The 21,493-nt window shown below is 37.7% G+C and overlaps 1 protein-coding gene across 1 annotated transcript; it reads left to right on the top strand.

The window, feature by feature from the left end:
* The first annotated feature begins 304 nt into the window (after nt 1–304).
* LOC107599290 (neurogenic differentiation factor 6-B) lies at nt 305–3,166 on the top strand. Its single transcript, XM_016290835.1, has 2 exons — nt 305–416; nt 1,628–3,166. Exons 1-2 carry the CDS (start codon nt 353–355, stop codon nt 2,584–2,586), a joined length of 1,023 nt encoding a protein of 340 aa, XP_016146321.1. The 5' UTR covers nt 305–352; the 3' UTR covers nt 2,587–3,166.
* Nucleotides 3,167–21,493: the final 18,327 nt, after the last annotated feature.

Genomic DNA, 21,493 nt, shown 5'->3' with positions numbered 1-21,493 from the left:
TGCAGCATCCCTCGCCCTATAATCAAATACACGCTTCACTTTAAAGTCTAAATCATTTAGTCGTCTCTACACTGCTATTGCCGCAGCAGAACTTGCATTAATCTCTCTTTTTTTTAACTCGGAGTTTTTTGACGGTAAATGAGAGCCTCCCGGTGCCCATTACCGCGCGCACCAGATGATGAGAGCCGAATGAAGGTCCCCAGAGACCGCGTCACGTGACCAACCAAACGTCAGTGGCAGATGGCATGGGTACCAGCTCTGGTGCCTGGCATGGGTGTCATTTCTCTGTGAAAGAGAGAGAGAGAGAGGGAGAGGGAGATTAAAGGAATTCTTACAGCTTCGCATCAAGCACATGGGAGGCAGCTCTGCACGTCGCGAGGAATTCGAACATGCGATCCGAACACTGAAAGAAACAGGTGAGCCATGGAAACCCAGTCTGCTGTAGAGCATGCATGTGTTGTTGTTGTGTTTATTGTTATAAACAGTAACGCGCATATCTCCAGTCTTTCCTACTTTACAAGCATTGCCATGGTTTTAAGTTCACCCAGGATCGTTGCTATTTTATAATTGCTGTTAGTCTGTGGAAATAACATCGCCAGTCTAACCAATTAGAAATGAGCTGCAGGACTGAAATCAGTATACATGACCACCACCCTCCTGAGATGACAATAGAAAGTGTAAATCGTTGTGTAAAATGCATTTACTTAACAAAAACTCATTTTGAGTCGATTTATGCAATTTCACATTTGGGAATTAGATATGTGATCACGCTAATGGATGTTAAAATGACTAAACGTGTCATCTGAATCAGCAGGTTCTCGTTTAATTTGATATATAACATCCACATAGGATTTATGTGTATGATTACAAATAAAAACTAGAACCATCATATATGACCAGACGGGTAATATTTTCCAATGTAGGTGTATTAGAAACCATCAAAGATGAAACATAAACAGCAGGTAGGCCTAGATTTCAATGACGAACACGTTCTATGTTTTTTTTAATTTTTTTACAGTTTTTCTGCATTTGTTAACTTTTGTTTATCGCTTTTGAATGAAAATGTTTACCATGTAAAATTACGATGTTTAAAAGCATATCTTTGGGATGATATTTCAGTTTGATTACCACATTAACGCACAATATAGTGGGCTAGATTTGTAAAAATGGCCCTCTTTTTACTTGCAATTTATTTACACAGTTAAGGATACATTGTATACTGATTTGTTACAGATAAATATTAAAGTTTGGAACATATTTTGAAACATTTGATACGCAGGTCAGACCAACAGTCTCGTTTTGGTTTTATGAATTTCTTAACTTAAGATAAAAAATAAAAAAAACAATAGCAGATTAAATGTCACATTAATATTGTGGAGCAAAGCGTTAATTGCAGGTCAGACCAACAGTCTCGTTTTGGTTTTATGAATTTCTTAACTTAAGATAAAAAAAACCAAAACAATAGCAGATTAAATGTCACATTAATATTGTGGAGCAAAGCGTTAATCTGCTAATCACAGATTAACTATTTAAAAAAAAAACTTTATGGAACCCATGGTCAGTTAGGCTTCTGGGGAATTGACGTCATGACTGCTTTATTTTGTTGTTCATTTTTGTCGTCATGCAGGGACGATGCTAACCGTACCATTTGAAGACCCAGACATGATGCGCGAGTCTCAGTTTGGTGCCACATTAACCCGTCAAGAAGACGCCCGGACACTCAGTAGCGCCGAGCTCAAGGAGACAGAGGACGACAACACGGAAAGGGAAGAGGAGGAGAGAGACGAGGACGAGAACGGTCTCCCGAAGAAGAAAGGTCAGCGTAAAAAGAAATTCTCCGAAGGACGCGGCGACCGTGTCAAAATGCGCCGGAATGAAGCGAACGCGCGCGAGCGCAGCCGCATGCACGGCCTCAACGACGCGCTGGAGAGCCTGCGCAAAGTCGTGCCGTGCTACTCCAAAACGCAAAAACTCTCCAAGATCGAGACGTTGAGGCTGGCCAAGAATTACATATGGGCTCTATCTGAGACTCTGAGCGCGGGGAAAAAACCCGAGCTGCTGGGGTTCGTGCAGACCCTGTGTAAGGGCTTGTCACAGCCCACCACTAACTTGGTTGCGGGTTGCCTGCAGCTCAACGCCAGAAATTTCCTTACAGATCACAACGGGGACGTGTCGTTCTCTGGCAGGCCTCAGTACGATTCTGTGTACCCGTATCCGAACGCTGAGATGGCCACGCCCACCGGCCTCAGCTCTGGGACCCGGGACGGCGTCAAGCCGTTCCGGCCGTACAACTATTACGCGTCCTATGAGTCCTACTACGACAGCGCCTCTCCAGAGAGCAGCAGCCCTCATATTGACGGCCAAATGAGTCCCCCAATTAATTACAACGGGATTTTCTCGCTTAAAAAACACGAGGACCAAGTCGAGTACAGTAAGAACTGCCATTACGGGATGAGATACTGTAACGTTCCCGGCCGGGGCTCCATGTACCGCGTTTCCCCAGACAGCCATTTTCCTTACGACTTACATCCCCGCAGCCAACCGTTCCAGAGCCAGGACGAATTAAACACGGGTTTCCATAATTAAAAGCGAGCATAGGGGTTGGATGCCAGCTACACTAATCTGTTAATTAATTAGTGCTTGTTGCCGATTGTTTTGCTTTGTTTTCGTTTGATTTCTTCATACGATGTTTGAAAAGAGCCTACTGTCAAATCAATTCTATTTATTTCAGACTGCATAGGTTGGTGCTCGTGCATTGACGCGGGCTGTGGGTGGCCTGTTACAATCAATGAATCAAAAAACGTTAAGCTTTTCAATCAACAATAGCCTACTTGTCTCATATCCTGTGCAGGTGGATTTATTCGAGTGTTACATGAAACACAAAATCACGACAGCAATAATGGAACTATGCAACGCAGTATGACAAATATATTACCGTGCAAACATGTAAATAGCCTTATTGTGTGAATTTTACTATTCGTTAGACTTCTGAGTCTTACTTACTATTCTGACTGATTCCGCGTAATGTCATCAATGAAGGAAGCTATTGTGATTTTGCTATGTAAAATGTTCCCCCCCTATTTATTTGGTTTGTTCTCTGAGGAGCGTCGGGTCTTGTTGAATGGTGTGAACTTGAGCTCACTTCGATCAGCTTGTCGAAATAAATCTTGAATGTGATCAACTGTGTTCATGCTCTTTCTTGAGGAAGTAACCTGAAAGATGAACGTTAATATAATTCATATTTGAACAATGCTAGACATTAACGTAGGCTATTATTAGTGAATAAAATGTTACGGCACCAGACTTTAATCTCGACTTCTACGTCTTGAAATAGGAAATGTATTATTTATTATGAAGCTATCAGCTTCGTATCTGATGACTGAGGTTATTTAATAACGTGAAATAAATGTAAAATCTTTTCAAACCATAAATCTTGTCTCTGAAAATGGCGTACTCTTAAAAATGGCCGTGTGACAGCGAATGAGTCTGACAGCTGACAATCTGATCGAAATACACTGACATGGTTCGAAATGATTCAGCAAAAGACTTGAAATAATAAATATTCAATTAGCAGTTGTTTGTATTTGACCTTATGTTTATTCATATTTGGATATAAGTGCTCCGTTGGGGTTTCGGCGTGAACATGTTGAATTTATTGACCTTTTACAAGATTGTTAATAATGTTTTTGTTATCCAAATAACGGACTTTAATGCAATTTCTAAAATTATTATTATTATTATTATTATTATGAAATAAAACATCTAACGAATTGACTGATTTATAGTTTTTTTTTCTTCTTTTTTTTCTTTTCAGATCAACAAGGTATACTTTCAGATGTCAGATAACACGTCTCGGAGATGACAGTTGAAATATATTGATTTCTAATTTAAATAACAGTTTTATGTTTTATTAGAGTATTAATTTAACACTTATTATATGGTTTTATTAAATACATATATTCCAAATTTGCTTCTCAGATTGTAAAACGAATACAACAAGACCTGAGTGATTCTGTGATTTTCTTCTTCTTATTCTTCTTAATAATAATAATAATAATAATAATAATAATAATAATAATAATAATAAATGATTAAAGCGAAGTTTTTCAGAGTCAAACGAATAGCTGAATTCGGCCAGAACGGACTTTATCCAGAGTTTGTCCGACTGTCAATAAACGCCACACAAATCGGCAGCTACGTATCCGACAATTAAAATATTTCATAGATAAAATAGGAATTGCAAATGTTTATTATTTTTTCCACATTAAAAACATCTAATTTAAAACCCCATTCATCTGAAACTCAGCAGTTGTCAGAGATTTACAGCCTTTTAAAGTTTCTCTACAGGTTCAAATAAATTTCACCTGTAAAACTATAACAAGACGTTAATACATATGTGAATAATTAATAGAAAATAATTTTTCAGTCAGGTATAAAATACGCTGAAGTAGCAAAGAGCACACGAAATTGAAAGCTAAACTTAAACACCGTTTGTATATTTGATGTGGATGTCAAATAAAACTTATAAATATTGGTGACATTGCAGTGAAGGTAAATGACATCTATGCCGGGGTTTTTGTTCCTCTATTACATCATCTTGTCCTGCTCTGTTGCTGTAAGTGCGAAAATGTGTCTCTGTATTTGACATGTGTATCTCTGGAGCTGGAAAGCTCCAGGCCAATGACACCATCCTTCCTCTCACACTCATCCTCTGCTTCAGTCAGCCTCTGACAGCTGCTCCCTGACAGGAGGAGTGTGTGTGTGTGTGAGAGAGAGAGGTCTGCAGGCAAACAGTCTCGGGGGTGAAGGTCTGAATGGTTGGCATGCATTTGCTCTCCTTCGGCTGGGAGGTTAACCACGAATGTGCCCTTTTTCTCTCTCTCCCTCTCATAAGAGTCTATAGAGGTAAAGTATAGAGCAGCATATGGCATATTCTGTGTGGGTGGCAGAGCTGGGGGCGTCAGTCTGGCTTTATATGGACACAGTTTTCACATTCATATCTGACCCATATGCTATTCATAATGCATGCAACACATGCATATATGCATATACATATAACAGACAATCAACTTACTCTAAGTGAATCAATTAACGAGTGGCTCATAATTGCACCCCATGGCTTAATTGTCAGTATGTCACAAGTAAATATGAATTGCATTTACAATACATTACAATATACAGTGCCACAAATCTTGAGGTGCAAGGTTGCTGAGATTATTGGAATATGTTTTACATGAAAATAATATTTCAGTTTTTCTACTTCAAAATGTCTTGTTTAATTCAATGGATGCATCATTTCCCATTTCTTTGTCATTGTTTGAAATGTACTAATTTATGCAAAAAAAGTATTTTGATCTTATTTATTTGTTATCATTGCATGGCAATTACATGATTCATCTCTTCCGAATTTCTTGAAGAAATTGATCAGTTAGGATGAAACATTTGTAAGTTTGAGAAATGAATTTAAATTGTTTATTTGCTTCATTGATTAATTTACTGAATTTTTCAATGAAATGAAAAGTTACCGAATTCCAGTCCTGATAAATAGCAATTATTTAAATGGACAAACAGTGTCTTGAATGGTTAAAGGGCACAATCCCTCTGAGTCTGGCATTATCTAAAATAAATAGCCTGTTAGAAATAATCTGGGTGATTAAAAGTGAAAAATGCTCTGCTCCCACAATGGTGATTTAACACCTTAAACTTTGGCTGCAGAAGTGAGTAATAATTCCCGGAGAGAAAGAGAGAGAGAGGGAAAGAGGGGAAAAAAGGACAGCTAGTCACATCGTCAACCCTCCCCAAATTTCCAGCCTTCTCCGGGACACAGATGGCCTGGGACACAAAACTCTCCCTATTAAATTCCTAATAATCATTTCTCTTGTGGAATGGTGTGAGAGACTGGGGAGGGGAGGCAGAGGGATCTGCTGTTTTAATTAGATGCTTTAAGGAGCAGAGGCGGTGTGGGAAGCAATGCATTCTGGGAGTGATGGGTGCAGGGCTGCCATAAAATGACACCACAGCAGAAGCCAGGAGCTCATTTGCATGTCAGATTGGCATCGGATTGGCACGAGGCCTGGGCATGGGGAAACACTCCTGAACTCAGCAGTCAGAGGTCTGAAGAGAAGAGAAAGACAGCAATTATGTTCCGGAGTGTGAGATTTGGAGAAAGGAGAACAAAAATGACGTAACAGAAACGCAGGATAGTAATTTTTAAAATAGCATAGACATTAAGAGAACTCTGTAAACAGTCATTCCAAAACAAATATTTGTTATAAATCTTGGCTGATATGTTATGTGTCATACAATGCCTATACACAAATTTGCTACTGCAGGTTTTCAAAGGGTCATTAAGATGCTTAGATGCTGTTATCACAATGTCTGATGCAAAATATCATGTACATTAATATACAAATCTTACCAATTAATATTATACAAATATAAAACATAATTTTGTACGGTATATGTATTGCAAAAAATACAAAATATAAACATATTACATATTTATAGAATATTTTAAACAATACTAGGCTATATTTGTTCAAATGTAATATATAAAATCACAAGAATCGTGTAATAATTTTATTTTCAGTGTTTTGTAATTGAAATTATGTGTGTGTGTACAAAATACATAAATATAAATGTTTATTAATATTTATATTAGCATTTAAAACTTAAAATATAACACATACAAGCACACATAAATATAAAAATATTAATATAATAATATATAATATTTATATTAATACTTAACATAATGTATTATTATTTAAGAACTGTATGTTTATTTATATATTATATTTATTATATTTTAAATATTATATCTATATAACATTATGAAACAAAATATAAAACAATTAGCCTACATATTTATAGAACATTTTAAATAACACTTACAGTGTATATTTTGTACATTACAAATACTACAGTGTAATATTTTCTTAAAATGTAATAGAAAATGCCACATATTTTGACAAGAATCATGTATATGAGATTTTTCAGTGTTTTTAAATAAAATGACAGATTTTCATACAAGCTAATTATCTCTCTCTATTTATACTAAAAGCCCTGCATCATATTGGCCTACCAGTTTGTATTTCAATGAAGTAGCATTTCTACAACTTTTAACTTTTCAGATCTATATTCATACTGCATGAAGTTTCAGTTTCATAGGAATGAACATGATACAGTCATTGATTAAACATGTATGAGTTCCCGTCATTTATATAAATCACAAGTTTATTGGAGCACCAGAAAGACTAATAAGAGACATATTTAACTTCCATTAGTAAAAAGTGATGACATATCATTTATAATAGCGTGGATCTTGCTGAGAGGCTCAAAGCTATTATAGAGTTCATCTTGAAGACCTTCATATTCTCTTGACATTTGTCCAAAGTCGCGTTTGTATGAAAGGCTTTAACAGACCTGCATGCACGAGGGGCAATGCAGCACTTCATAGTGTGTTTTTTCTCCTCCTGCCGTCAGCAATTTGAAATAAAAGTGATTTTATAGTCCAAGCACAGAAAATAAGCCTACATTAAATGAACATTAAACTGAGCAGCTTTCTATGTGTCAGGTTTCTCCATGTCTGTGCTGTTTGTCTGTGAGCAAATGGGACACGATCCAACTGCTATTACCCAGAAACACACCTGCTGTTCACGACTGATACGAAAATCAAAAATAAATCAGGAAGTGGAGTTTATTGGAAAATAAAATCTAAACTGCTCGAGTGTGAAGTTTCTGCCAGCATCGCAATCATTTGAGTTTATTAACTATTCAAACGAAATAATCCAAACTGCATGTGTAGCTATCCAGTAGCCTACATTTTGTTTGAGTTTTGCATGACCAGGACCACTTACAATTAATTTATATATATATTTATATATTTTAAAGAAAATATAAAAATATTTTGTTTGATAAAATAATGGATAGATCTGGTTCTTGATTGATCGATGACTGTGTTTTATTTACGATAAAGCACGCTTCGGCCGCTTGTATACGGTGACCGAGAAGTGCAAAACAAATCACAATTCTGAAAACAAAATGACAAGTTACAAACGCAAATGCAAGTCTAAAAAACAAAATAACAATTCAGAAAACACAACAACAATTCAGAAAACACAATGACAAATTCGAAAACAAAATAAGTCAGAAAGCACAAAGACAAATCCGAAAAACAAATTAACAAGTCAGAAAACACAAGGACAAACCGGAAGAGGTAGAACGAGATTTGAAAAGGGAGGAAAAAAAAGTTCGGCAAAAGGCGGGATCGAATCCCGGTCGATCGTGTCAAAAAGCCGACAACACGCACTTATCCATCTGCGCCACTGGAGCTGATGTTCTTCAGTCACTTTTAACTAAATGTAAATAGACACTCCGTATTTTTATTCCATAGCAAGGGCAATTCATACAATACATTTAAACTGAGCTACTTTAATACCATCTCTGAACTTTCTACCACGACTCTGCTGTTCTTCGGCTGGTTCTTCTCTGTATACGTTGATTGACAGATGTCTCGTCCAATCAGCGGTGAGTAATCCCAAACCAATGGCGCTGTCTCAAACTATACCTACCTCTTCCGGTTTGTCCTTGTGTTTTCTGACTTGTTAATTTGTTTTCGGATTTGTCCTTGTGTTTTCTGACATGTTATTTTGTTTTCGGATTTGTCGTTGTGTTTTCTGACTTGTTATTTTGTTTTCGAATTTGTCATTGTGTTTTCTGAATGGTTGTTGTGTTTGCTGAATTGTTATTTTGTTTTTTAGACTTGCATTTGCATTTGTAATTTGTTATTTTGTTTTCAGAATTGTGATTTGTTTTGCACTTCTCGGCCACCGTAAGAGCGAGCGTTTACAGTTCATTTCTATGTGGGTTGAGCCAAAGACTTTAGAATACCCAAGACGTGTCACTCCTATAGTTTTTGAATGGGGAATGATGCAACACTCAATATGGCCGCTCTATCGAACGAAGCCCCGCCTTCTGAGCAAAAGAGCCAATCGCTAATCAGTGAAGTCATCGCGTCGCTGCAGCTGCCTCAGAAGTCGCGGTTGCTATAGAAACGGTCAACGTTCTGACTGAGACGTGCACTTAGGACTGCGCATGCGCACTGGCTGGTCTAGCCTAAGAAATAAGCTATTTATAACGCTGTTTGAGCAAAATAAACAACATTTATGATGCAGTTATTGTCAGATTTCATTGGTGATTTCAAATATAACATTTAATCGTAAGCTTAGTGAACAGTTTTGGAGAATTTGATGTTTCCCCATTCAAAGAGATAGGAGCTACACTTGGATGCCCGAGAGGCGTTTCAAAGATGGCTGCCGAGTGACATGACTTGCCTTAAAGGGACTTTGGTTGAGCTTCACGCTCGCGTAGTGAATTGTGGGATTGACAGTGGACTGGAGAAAACCAGCACAATCTTCATATTTAACATTTAGTCATTTAGCAGACGCATTTATCCAAAGTGACTTACAAATGAGGACACATTTTTAAACTCTCAAGACAGACATCACTACCTGAACTTCACTGCAGTTGGCTTCCCACGTTTTTCGCTTGATATTTGCATGAAGTTGAGCATTCTGTAACATTTTGACGCTCTCGACTGCTCTCAACACGGTCCGCTGTCAATCCTACAATTCTCCATGCGAGCTTGAAGCTCAACTCTGATAGGAATGAATTGAAAACGCTTGCTCGCTCCATGACAGTGAACAAACACTGTTACTGAATTCACTACAGACTTTGGTCAGGTTGGATGCCATATTTTAACACAGATGAAAATGAGGCTGTGAGGGGTAGACTTACAGTCTTACAATGGCACGCAATGTTTAAAGGTCCTAGATCATGTAATTTTCAGTTACTCACACATTTCATAACTGTTTTATGGAGTTTTTGTCTACAGAAAGTTTTTTCGGAACAACGTTTGTCAGCTGAACAATTAGTAAGTATGTTTTTACACAATCCATTGAACACACTGTATTTCTGTTTCTCACTGACTCATTTTCATTCTTGTCAAAAATTAATTCTGACACTTCCTTGTAAAAATCCTAACGTGTCGGTTATATAAGGCAGACAAAAACCTTGAAAACAATCCATGCATTAATTTCATGGCCTCTGAGTAAACAACACAATTGCAGGGTGAACTGATGAAGACCGGGGCAATTGCCCCGAAGGCTGTGAGTAATTTTTTCAAGGTGGAGGTGTTCTTGACCCAGGACTCCCGTAGCTTCAACACCAGATGTGTGATGGTGTGTTTACACTGCTGATCGCTGAACTATGAACTATTGAAGCGACTCATTCAAAGTCATTCACTGTTTTGTATTGCATGCATCTCACAAATACAATCGTACAAGTCTTGCTTTACATGTTATTTCTACATAGAGCTGTACAAAAATATCGTAAGATGCTGTGTAGCACAGCTTCAAAACAACATTCACAAGTTTTTGATGAAACCAGTCAGGTAATTAGAATGAAGGCGGAGCTTTGTGACACGCTTCATACTGTGCATCTTTTGACGTTCATCTAGAATGCAAATTTATTCTGTACTATTTGGTCTTTACAAGCAAATGCGATGTTTACATTTCACACACATTCAACAACAATGCATTACAGAGTTGTTTTACACCATTCACATTTATTCACTTAGTGCATTACATTCGAAAAACTTACAAATGAGGAATGTGAATCATTCTAAGCAGAAATGCTGAAAAACAAATGACCAAACTGGAAATTAGTACAGAATTGTAAGTGACAGAATAGCAGCACAAAGCAGTGGTATTTTAGTTAACATTTTTATAATTTCTGTTTTCATTTTAGTTCATTTTACATTAATTTTAGCTAAAGTTTCAGTCAGTTTGTTGTGTGCGTTTTGTCTTTTTTGTTTTATATAAATAAATGTATATGTAGTTTTTATTAAATTTTACTTCTTTTATTTTTAATTGTTTCAGTACTTCAGCTTTTAACTAAAATGAGGAATGTTGCTTGGGCAACTAGCTGAAATAGTTTAGTTTAAGTTTTAATTTTTTTAATATATTCATTTATTTCAGTTAATGTTTATTTTAAGTAATTAAAATATTTAATTATAAAAACGTGCAATTATGATTATTAATTTCATTTTAGTTCTCAATTTTCTAAAGGAAAAGTTTGTCAGTGTTTGCTTGTTTATAAGACCAACTGATGTGGAAAAAAATCATATGGGTTTGAAATGACATGAGGGTGAGATAAATGACAGAATTTTTCTTTTTGCATGAGCTATTGCTTTAAGTACGCATGTGGCCTAATAAACAGTACATTGATTTTTTGACTGTCACATTTCACCCTGTCCTCCCGTCCTACTGTTGTTCAGCTCATGATGTTCCTCTGTTCCACCTGTCCACCGGGACGGCCCTGTTCTCTAGGACTCCACCCCCATCTCTCCCTGTCCTGCGATTGGACAGAAGTGAGCTATCTGACTGCAAAGGGGAAAAAACTTGGTTCTCATCCAACAAAGTGTCATTGGGGACACGCATGGCCTGCTGGAGGAAGGGACTCGGGCGCTAATGGGGCCCGCAGCAGCACCTGGGGATTTTGGAGAGAGGGCTGGAGGAGGAATTCTAAATGCCTCGGTAACCAGAAGGACTGTTTTCTCCTTCCACTTTTTGGTTCCCTTACTTTCGAAACACCAAGGTGTGGTAGTCTGCAATCTGTCATGTTTGTTTGTCATTAGCTGTTAGTTGACAGCTTGGTTTTGGATAGATTAATAGAACAAAAGACGGCTAATTTTTTTTCCAGGATAGATAGATAGATAGATAGATAGATAGATAGTTAACATAAACTCTGATTATAGCATATTGGTTTTGATTTATTTTATGTGGATGGCATAATGAACCTGAACTCAATAAATCACTCCGCTTTATGTATTTAAATCTTCCTTCTCTCTGTAAACTTCTTTTGACGAACTTGTGAAGCGGATCTCATATATGAAGCACATATGTTCACCTAAACAGGATAAGACTATATTTACAGGAGCAGAGAAAAACATTTATTATTTCATTAAAAGCTTGTTTGAAAAAAATCTGTGTGAGAGAGAGAGAGAGAGAGAGAGAGAGAGAGAAGTGGTAAACAGGCAGGGCAGGTGTTGACGATGCTAATGAAACGGATGACAGATGGCGAGTTTCTCCGTCGCTCACTGTGCGGATAATGGATGAAGGTAATCAAATTCCTCTGTGGCTCTGTGACTTTCCTCACAACTTTCCCATCAATAGTGCCATCAAACGCCAGCGCCACACCTCACGGCTGTCACACACTCTCTGGAGCTGTAAGAACCCTGCAAAACTCCACGGAGCCTTTAACACAAAGATATTTTAAAAAGTAAGGGTCCGTTCAAAAGGGACCCTTTTTTGGCATCTGTTTTTCCATGTAAAGACGTGCTAGACATATATATTTGATCATTGTTTGCGACACATCTTGCTGTTTTTTCAATATCTCGCAACATAAGCATTGTTTTTAAGATGATGTGACAAGTTAAAACTGGCCACCTTCCAGAAACTCCATTGTTTTTTAAACACAAGAAGCTGCGTCTAGAACAAAGACTCCTCCTTTACATCAATGTGCAAAAAAAAAAGGAAAAATGCCTATAGCCTATGCCTATGATCTATAATAGAACAGTGCTAGTACACTCTAAAAAATGCTGGGTTAAATATAACCCAGCGCTGGGTCAAAACAACCCAATTGCTGGGTCAAAACAACCCAATAGCTGGGTTTGTCCCTTTTTAACCCAGCGCTGGGTTATATTTAACCCAGCATTTTTTAGAGTGTAGCATATTATAAAAAGATTAATATATAGCTCAGTTAGGAAGCAAAACAGACATTAGTTTACATGTCACACAGACTACATTGTTTAGTTGAAAGGTATAGTATATTTAATGAATAATTTGTCTTAATTCAGCAACCATTTAATAAAAGCAATTTGTATTATGACTATAGTCACTCCCTAGTCTCCTAGTGACAAGATCTGCTGACATGGGATGCGAATGAAACTTGAAGTATGCTTTGCAGGCAGTGTATGGAGATAAGAAGCTGCAAGTATACAAATTCATAATTGTTTGTGTTTTTTTTATTCATGAGGTCTTATCTTCTGACAAATAAGCATTTTAGATTTTAAGTATTTAAAGGTTTGTCTTTAAAACAGATATAAATAAAAATTGTTTTAGACTATTAACAAACCAGTCTTCTAATCCCTGATACAGAACCGCTGCCTCTTTCGTCATTGACTGATTGACAGAAATACAGCTGCCTTTGGTTTCACACCCAAAATGTATAATAAAGCACAGGCTCTTGCACCTTATTGCTTAATTATACTGTTTCTAAATTGATTACAGGTTTTAATATTTGCTGACATGCAATTTGAAAAACACACTCCTCTGAAGAGCCACTTAACTTGCATACTAACACAGGCCTATAGGCTGGCATAAAATACATTAATAAATGTTATTCTTCAAAAAAAAAAAACATATGAACATACGTGAGGAAAAATGAGTGAGTGAGTGAGACATTTTCACAGGTCTGTTTCATGAAACAGATTTTCTCTTGTCAATCTTGCTTAGAGTAACAAGGTGCTAATTACGCCAGATACATTTCCAGGGCGCCAAAACATATTGGATCTAAAAAGTGTAATTCTTTGTGTGGGAGGGGATGGTGTCACATTGTGCATTTGTTTCCTTTTTTCAGTTTATTTATTCATTCCTTTCTTTGTTTTTGTTTTTTAAATCCTAATTTCATAGTGAGATAAACCTGTTCTTTTGTGCTAGAATTAATTAAACCTTTGGTTTCTCAAAAAATAAATAAATAAAAGTAGTCAAGCAGTTCTAAGTCCCCAGAGAAAAACAAACATGTAATTATTAGCTTTAATCACTTAGTTCGTAATTACTTAATTTCAACAAAATCCTGAAAAATCCTAATCAGATTATATATATATATATATATATTTGACCCTCTAAATCTAGCACTCCCTATTCTAATTATATTCTTTAAAAAAACGTGCCCCTTTTATACTTGCACTCCATTCATTTACTATCTATTTGTTTTCTTTTTATTTATTATACAATTAACAAAAGCAAAAAATGCCTCTAACACTAGCTTGCTCTATTCTTTTTCTATTCTATCTGTTTTCTTTTTTATTTATTATATAATTAAAAAAAAACTTGCTATAGGTATACTGTGTTAAGCTAACTGAGACTTGTTATAGCACTTGCACATCATTGCTCTCTTGTTGATTTTAATTGCTTCCGTTGTCCTCATTTGTAAGTCGCTTTGGATAAAAGCGTCTGCTAAATGATTAAATGTAAATGTAAATATATATAGATATAGATATACTGATCTCTATAATGACTGGGTCGCTCACTGTGATCTAAACTGCCGTCAGGCTGCCGTTTTGGCTTTTATGATTGATGATTAAGTTAAAATAAGTTATAATAGGGTGACCATACGTGGCCAGGATTTGTTTTGGCTTTGTTTTCGTGTTTTCTGAAGGTAATGCTTAAAAAGTAGTTTGACCAATAACATGCAGGCATTGTACATAATGAACCAATCACGGTGTGTGAGAAGGTGGGATCTACGGTCAAAGCGATGCAGTTATGCATACATGTTAGGTGTCTTCGTTTTAAAGTTACCATGAAATCAAAATTGAAAATTCTTATTTTTTAATGGAATACCGTAGTGTTTATTATAAATAATTTATCTGTGCACTTCATTATTTTTTTTTAATTCATGTGCCCTCATAATCTTTAATCAAAAACGTTAACCTCTTCCCCTCAAAACGACTCATCATCTCTTCCGGTCACGAGCTATGGCGCAAGGGCGGAGCTTGTGAGGGGTAAAGGCTGGGATAAAGACAGGAGGAAAGCTGAAGCTGATGCTTCACTTTATAGCACTGACACCGGTCAACATTGAAAAGATATTAGGATATTACTACAACATTACTCTTAGGACATCGCAAACTAATTTCTTTCACGAATATGACTTAACCTGATGGAGGACACCAGGCAGGTGCACAGGTAGGGCTCAACCTGTGCAGAGCACATGCCCTTTTTGTCCTTACACTCTTCTTGTTTGTATAAGTACAGCGTTGTCTTTACGCAAGAAACACTAGTATGTCTACTGTATAAAGGCTTATGTTTTTTGCATTTGAGGTCTGAGACCGGACCTGCGGAGAGAGGGCATTTGCCATCTAAATTAGTCATAGCCAATAGCCTACACTTAAATAGCCTGTGCATACAGTCGCATTTCATCTTTTATAAAATGACATTTTGGCCAAAACGTATTTTACAACAGGAAAAACTGAGCGCCCATGTAGCTACAACTTTGTAACCTGTTGATCAAAAAAACGTAATGTGATGCTGCCATTTTAATGATGGACAAATTGCACATTTGCACACACATTCGCTGGTCAAAAACCTGGCCATAACGGCATTTGAGTTTGACAAAGCGACTGAGTGTTCCTCGTCAGCTAGGTAAAATATATTTCTAAGAAAATTCTTCTTTGATTTATAATGGCTATCTGCTGATACACTTAATTTATTAACATTTAATCATATTATATATGGTCGCTCTCACAGCATGGTTAATGTTTACGATGTTAATATGCATGTATTTGCTAGCTAGCTAATTTTTGAATGTAGTATTCTGTACTCCCCGCTTATCATTAAGATGTGACCAGTAAAAAAGGGGGGGGGGGTGCCCTTTTTCAGTTTCAGCACATGCCCCTCAAAAGGTCTGTGCACAGCCCTGGAGGACACGCTCAGTCATTCAGGAAGTCTCGCTCTCTCTCTCTCTCTCTCTCTCTCTCTCTCTCTCTCTCTTCCTTGACCGTCTTCATCATCCTTAATAAATAAAACATTTATTCATGCTTGGGTGTTGGCTGTGAATCCAGTGGAGAGAAATCCCCCACCACTAACTGCAAACTGGCATTCAGATCTGCCTCCATTTTTTTTGCAACGCCCCACCTTCCAACGATCCAATCAATTCCCGAAGGACGAAATACAGTCCCGCCCTCTCATTTCAGATGCCGTTTCACACGGATATACGTCACAGTAGAGAAGAAAAGACAATGGCAACTTCCATTTCATGCTGACTTTAAAAGCAGCCGATCAGTGTTTGACATCAAAATACCTCGAGAGCGTTTCGAAAGCATAACCGTCTGTATGGTACTTTGATGTCATACACCGATCGGTCTGCACACGCAAACAAAGCCAAAACCTAGATATTTTAGGCAATATAGAAATCCTGGCCAGGATGCGTCCTGGGAAAATGGCACGTTTGGTCACCCTAATTTAGGCACTAATAGGTACACTATAGGGACCAATATCTACTTTTAAGGCAATCCTCGAGAGCGTTTCGAAAGCATAACGTCTGTATGGTACTTTGATGTCGTACACTGATCGGTCTGCACACGCAAACAAAGCCAAAACCTAGTAGTGATGCAAAGTCCGATTCATTTCTGCGAGGCGGTTCTTTTCGGACAGATTGGCTCATTGAACCGGTTCAAAAAGCCGATTAATCGGTTCCTGACGTCATCAAGCAATAACGTCTCTGCGCATTTCTTTTCTAACAACTCAGTGCAATGTTGTATCAATGAAAAATTCAAATAAGTCATTTGTGTCAACACATATGAAACTTTCAAAAAAATAAAGTTATTTGTGTGAATGCATATTGCTGATTATTGCCATATAATTCACTTAAGTTAATGGTGTTTGTGGTCACAGATCCTTTATGTCAGATATGACTGACTGACCAATATTGACTAGCCTACAATTTGGATAAGATTCCTAAAAGTTTCACACCTACAGCACACATTACAGACATTGATGCACAAACGCGGATATGTTCTACATGTCTACAGTATAAAGAATGAATAAACCAGTCTTATAAACTCCTTGATTTCACTTAAGCAACTTTAAATATAATATGCATGCGCAATAAACTATTGTAAAATTTATTTACATCACTCAAAGAAAGGTTTTTGCAGGTTTTAATAAAATGTAAATTCACAATCATAATAAGCATATTTCCAGTATGTGCCTCAGGTTTGCACAGTGTCGTCAACTCACTCATCAGAATCTTCGGTAATCCTCGGCAAACTTCGACAGTTGGTTGAACCGGCTTAATCGGTTCTTTTTGAGTTGGACGTGCTACCTCGGCTGTGCGTCCTGCGTCATCAACCCGGAACTAAAGTTCGATTCAGTTCGATTTGTGAACCGGCTTAACCGGTTACTTCCTGAGAACCGGCTCAAAAGAACGATTCGTTCAAGAACCGAACATCACTAAAACCTAGATATTTTAGGCAATATAGAATTCCTGGCCAGGACGCATCGGGGAAAAATGGTTTTGTGTGAATTGCCTAAAAAAGAGTCGCTTGGAGTCTGCATTTTTATGGTGCACCGTGTAGGACTTCCGGTAAATTTGTGCAGTGTGAACTGAACCAAAGTCCCTTTAAGGCAAGTCATTTCACTCGCGGCCATCTTTGAAACGCCTCTAGGGCATGCAAGTGCAGGTCCTATCTCTTTGAATGAGTAAACATCAAATTCACCAAAACCGTTCGCCAAGCTTACAATTAATTTTCATATTTGAAATCACCAATGAAATCTGACAACAACTGTCTAATAGCGTTAAAAAAGCATATTAATAAGGTTAGAGCAGCATCTCAGAGCTGACTGTTTCTATAGCAACCGGGACTTCAAACAGCAGCTGCAGTGACACACTGACTTTCCCCATTAGCGATTGGCTCTTTTACTCAGAAGGCGGGGCTTCGTTCGATAGAGCGGCCATATTGAGCGTTTCATTTTCCCCCAATTCCAAATTATACGAGTGACGCGTTTTGGGTATTCTATAGTCTTTGACTGAACCGCAGCCAGTTGGCATGTTGTACAATGCACGGACTTTAATGGAGGGTTTTGTTCTAATTCACAGAAACTGGCACAGAGGCGTGTCGTTCGAAAGTTTTGGATCCAGTCGCTGTCTTCCACCTGAGCTGCTCCTGCCGTGGCCTGTAAACAACTTAAATTGTCTTCACTAGGTAAAAGCAAAAATCTTTAATCAAACTATTTTTGTGTGTAATCAGACATCCAGTGTTGTGGACGTTGCCGTTAACATAATTCGTAAAGATGCTTGATATCGATTCTTTGTTTGAACAGTAGCGGCTCGAAATCAACAGCTATTGTGAAATGAGAAAAGGAGATATTCTTTGTTTATATGGCTGGAATACTTGACTTTAAGCACAGATTTTAGTCTGGTTGTAAATTGCAAACCCTGGATTTGTCTGATCTCAACAATAAGGGTTCAAATTTGTACTTTCCCTGCCAATATTTCACTGGCACAGAATGATAGGCCTTTACACTAATCGGTTTGTAGACTTACTTAGGCTACTGATGCTTTCAAGGCAATTACAAGTCATTTTGTATTTTCAACAGAAAACTCTGTGAGTCTACTAGAAACAATATTATATATTAAAACTTTATAAGATTTTCATTGGCAACACGACGCTGGCTCAACAGGGCAAATGGCTGTCAATCGGCCTGATGTGGAGACTTGAAGATGGGCTTATTTCTTGAGCTAGAACCAAACCAAAATACCGTAGAAACAACTTAGCAACCATCTACAATATTTGAGCAGGAGTTTTTCACGAAAGCACCAGTGTAAGATTATAGTTAAAACCACTGTCTAAATAAAGAGTTTAAGGCAAGCCACTACAGGCTAAACCATTGTTTTTCATGCACTGTCATTTTTCATTCGCATCTGTAGGTTTCAATTTCATACAATTTTCAAAAAAAAAATTTTTCTCATGCACTGAGCCAGGAATCACCACTGAAGTAGGACTTACAAACACCAAACTTTCCAGTTTTATTCCATTTATCCATAGCCACCTGTTTTATATAACATTTTATTCCTAAAACACTTTTCTAAAACTGTCTGTTTGACGTTCTGATTTATGGTATATAATATAAAGAGATATCCAAAATTCCCTCTGTGCAAACCTTTAATATGTTAAGAATTTTGAACCTGGTTTTATCCAATCTTCACATTTCTGTTCTGGAAATGTATGCAAAATAGTGCATATTTAATTAGATAATGACTGATTTGCATAGTTAAACAACATTTCAGAAAACTTGTAATACAAAACAACTGTCTTAATGTACTGTGATTAAAAAGAAAGAGTAAGGTGATATCTATCAGTCTCATTCACCTGTGATGTCTTGCCTTATAAGAGGAATGGATTCTGTCCAGGCTTTTTGTCATAGAAATGTGAACCTGGTTTCATTATTTATGCATTTTAATGGCCTCTTTGTGCTTTGCAAACAAACTTATAGGCTCATGGAAGCAAGGGCATATGGTTTTACATGCATAAAAAACCAATCACATTTGCACATAAGAGTGCCCATCCACGCACACACCCTCCAATGTTAATGTATAGGTAGTTTGATGATCGCAATGGCGGCAGTCGATCCGCTCTCGGCTCAGAGAGCTCAGATATCCTCGGGCACCACTGCCAAGCTGCCAGTCGGTATCGTCACACCTTACTGCCTTTAAAGATTGCCCTGCAGAGACAGCAGGGAAAGCTGAACAGCCGGGCAGCCCTGGAGAGTTACGAGGTGGGAGCCATGCCAAGACGTGCCCACCAGAGAGAGAGAGAAAGAGGGGGTGAGGGAGGTACCCATCCACAGCTATCATGAAGGACAGAGAGGGGGGATTTGAACAGAAGCGACACGGATCCTACATGTACCTGCACAGCCAATCAATTCTCCGAATCTTTGCGACGATGCTGCGTGAGATATATGCGCAAACATGCAGGTCTGCACCACCGTAATCCACAGAAATGGCAATGGAAGACAGAATGTAAATGAGGCTGTTATTGCACAGTCGCGTTCATCAAACTGAGCTGGAGAGACTTCAATGGCCCTGATGAATATGCATGCAAATTTGTTAATTAAGTTAATTATTCTGCTGAAAATTCATTTGTCTTCCCAAGGACATTTCTGCAATGATTTTAACATGTTTCTACCATTAGTCATGCACAGTGCAGTTTAAAATCACTTTGTCCACTCTATTTATTTATTTCTCCAAAAGTTTCGCACCCAGTGGGGGGACGGTGTGCAAAACCGCCGAGGTCGGCAGAGGTTACGCATATGTGTGTGCATGTGTTTAAGCAAAGCAAGTCGATGGTAGCTTATGTCTACGAGGTCACTGGATGGCCAGTGTTATTTTAAAACACATGCCAGAACAGAAACCTTATGTCTTGACAAGAACATGAAGAAATAACTTTAAAGAAATAGTTAACCCAGATTGAAAATTTGTTGTCAATTTTTCACCCTCAGGCCAACCGGATGTTGATGAGTTTGTTTCTTCATGGGAACAGATTTGGAGAAATGTAGCATTCCATCACTTGCTCACCAATGGATCCTCTGCAGTGAATGGGTGCCGTCAGAATGAGAGTCCAAACAGCTGATAAAAACATCATAATAATCTACAAGTAATCCACAGCACTCCAGTCCATCAGTTAACATCTTGTAAAGTAAAAAGCTGCGTGTTTGTAAGAAACAAATCCATTAAGACATTTTTAACTTCAAAACCGTTACTTCCAGCTAAAATGCGAGTCCTCTATCCATAATGCTTCCTCCATCTCCTCTGAATGAGGAGAGAAATACCGAGCATTGCTTACAAGCACAGTCCAAAATGATTCTAAACGCATATGTGGGAGATTTTGATGTGCTAGGAGCGGAAGCATTAATATGGACTTTTTTTTGCCAGAGGAGACCGTTTAAAGAAGATGTTAATTGATGGACTGGAGTGGTGTGGATTATTGTGATGTTTTTATCAGCTGTTTGGACTCTCATTCTGACGGCACCCATTCACTGCAGAGCATCCATTGGTGAGCAAGTGATGTTATATGTCCACCACTCAAAAATCGCAAGTCCGAACATTTAGAAAAATAAAAGCATATGAGTAGTGGTATATTTTTTTTGTCTGTAGCACAAATGGTGCAGTGTTAGTGGTTTGTTCAAATCTCTAACTCTAAGTACACCTTAGCAAGTGCTAATAAATTAGACAGTTCTGGTTATAATGAGGAAGAGATTAGTATAAAAATCCTTCAGAGAACAGATGTCTATCAGCTCCGATCGATGCCACACCTGGTTATTAAAATGCATCGTTTCATAAGCAAGACCTTTGAGTGAGCAGAGAATAATTCCTTTGATATTTAGAAGAGAAGAGTTTTGCTTTAGTAGGATGAGACTCTAATTCTCTGTTCCAGGAGTTAAATTAATATAATGTAAATAAAGAGATGTTGTTGTTGTGCAGAACATCACGCATGTAAAAAAAGGCTGAGAACGGACGGGCTGGTTTATGAACGCATAAATGTTGCTTGAGACTGTATTTCATCATTCTGACCCTGTAGAGGAGCTGTGCAGTGTGACTCATGGTTTTGGTTTGATCGTGGATGATTTGAACACTGTGTTTCACTCCAATCTGC

The sequence above is a fragment of the Sinocyclocheilus grahami genome, unplaced genomic scaffold (genome assembly GCF_001515645.1).
Source record: "Sinocyclocheilus grahami isolate Dianchi unplaced genomic scaffold, SAMN03320097.WGS_v1.1 scaffold263.1, whole genome shotgun sequence".
NCBI lineage: Eukaryota > Metazoa > Chordata > Actinopteri > Cypriniformes > Cyprinidae > Sinocyclocheilus > Sinocyclocheilus grahami.
The sequence above is the reverse complement of the archived record's forward strand: the minus strand, read 5'-3'. Positions and strand labels throughout refer to the sequence as shown.

Bases quoted from the DNA above. Each gene is read 5' to 3' on its own strand.
- LOC107599290 (XM_016290835.1), top strand. From the start codon at position 353: ATGGGAGGCAGCTCTGCACGTCGCGAGGAATTCGAACATGCGATCCGA. The intron at 417-1,627 runs GTGAGCCATGGA...GTCGTCATGCAG, and splicing joins CCGAACACTGAAAGAAACAG to GGACGATGCTAACCGTACCA.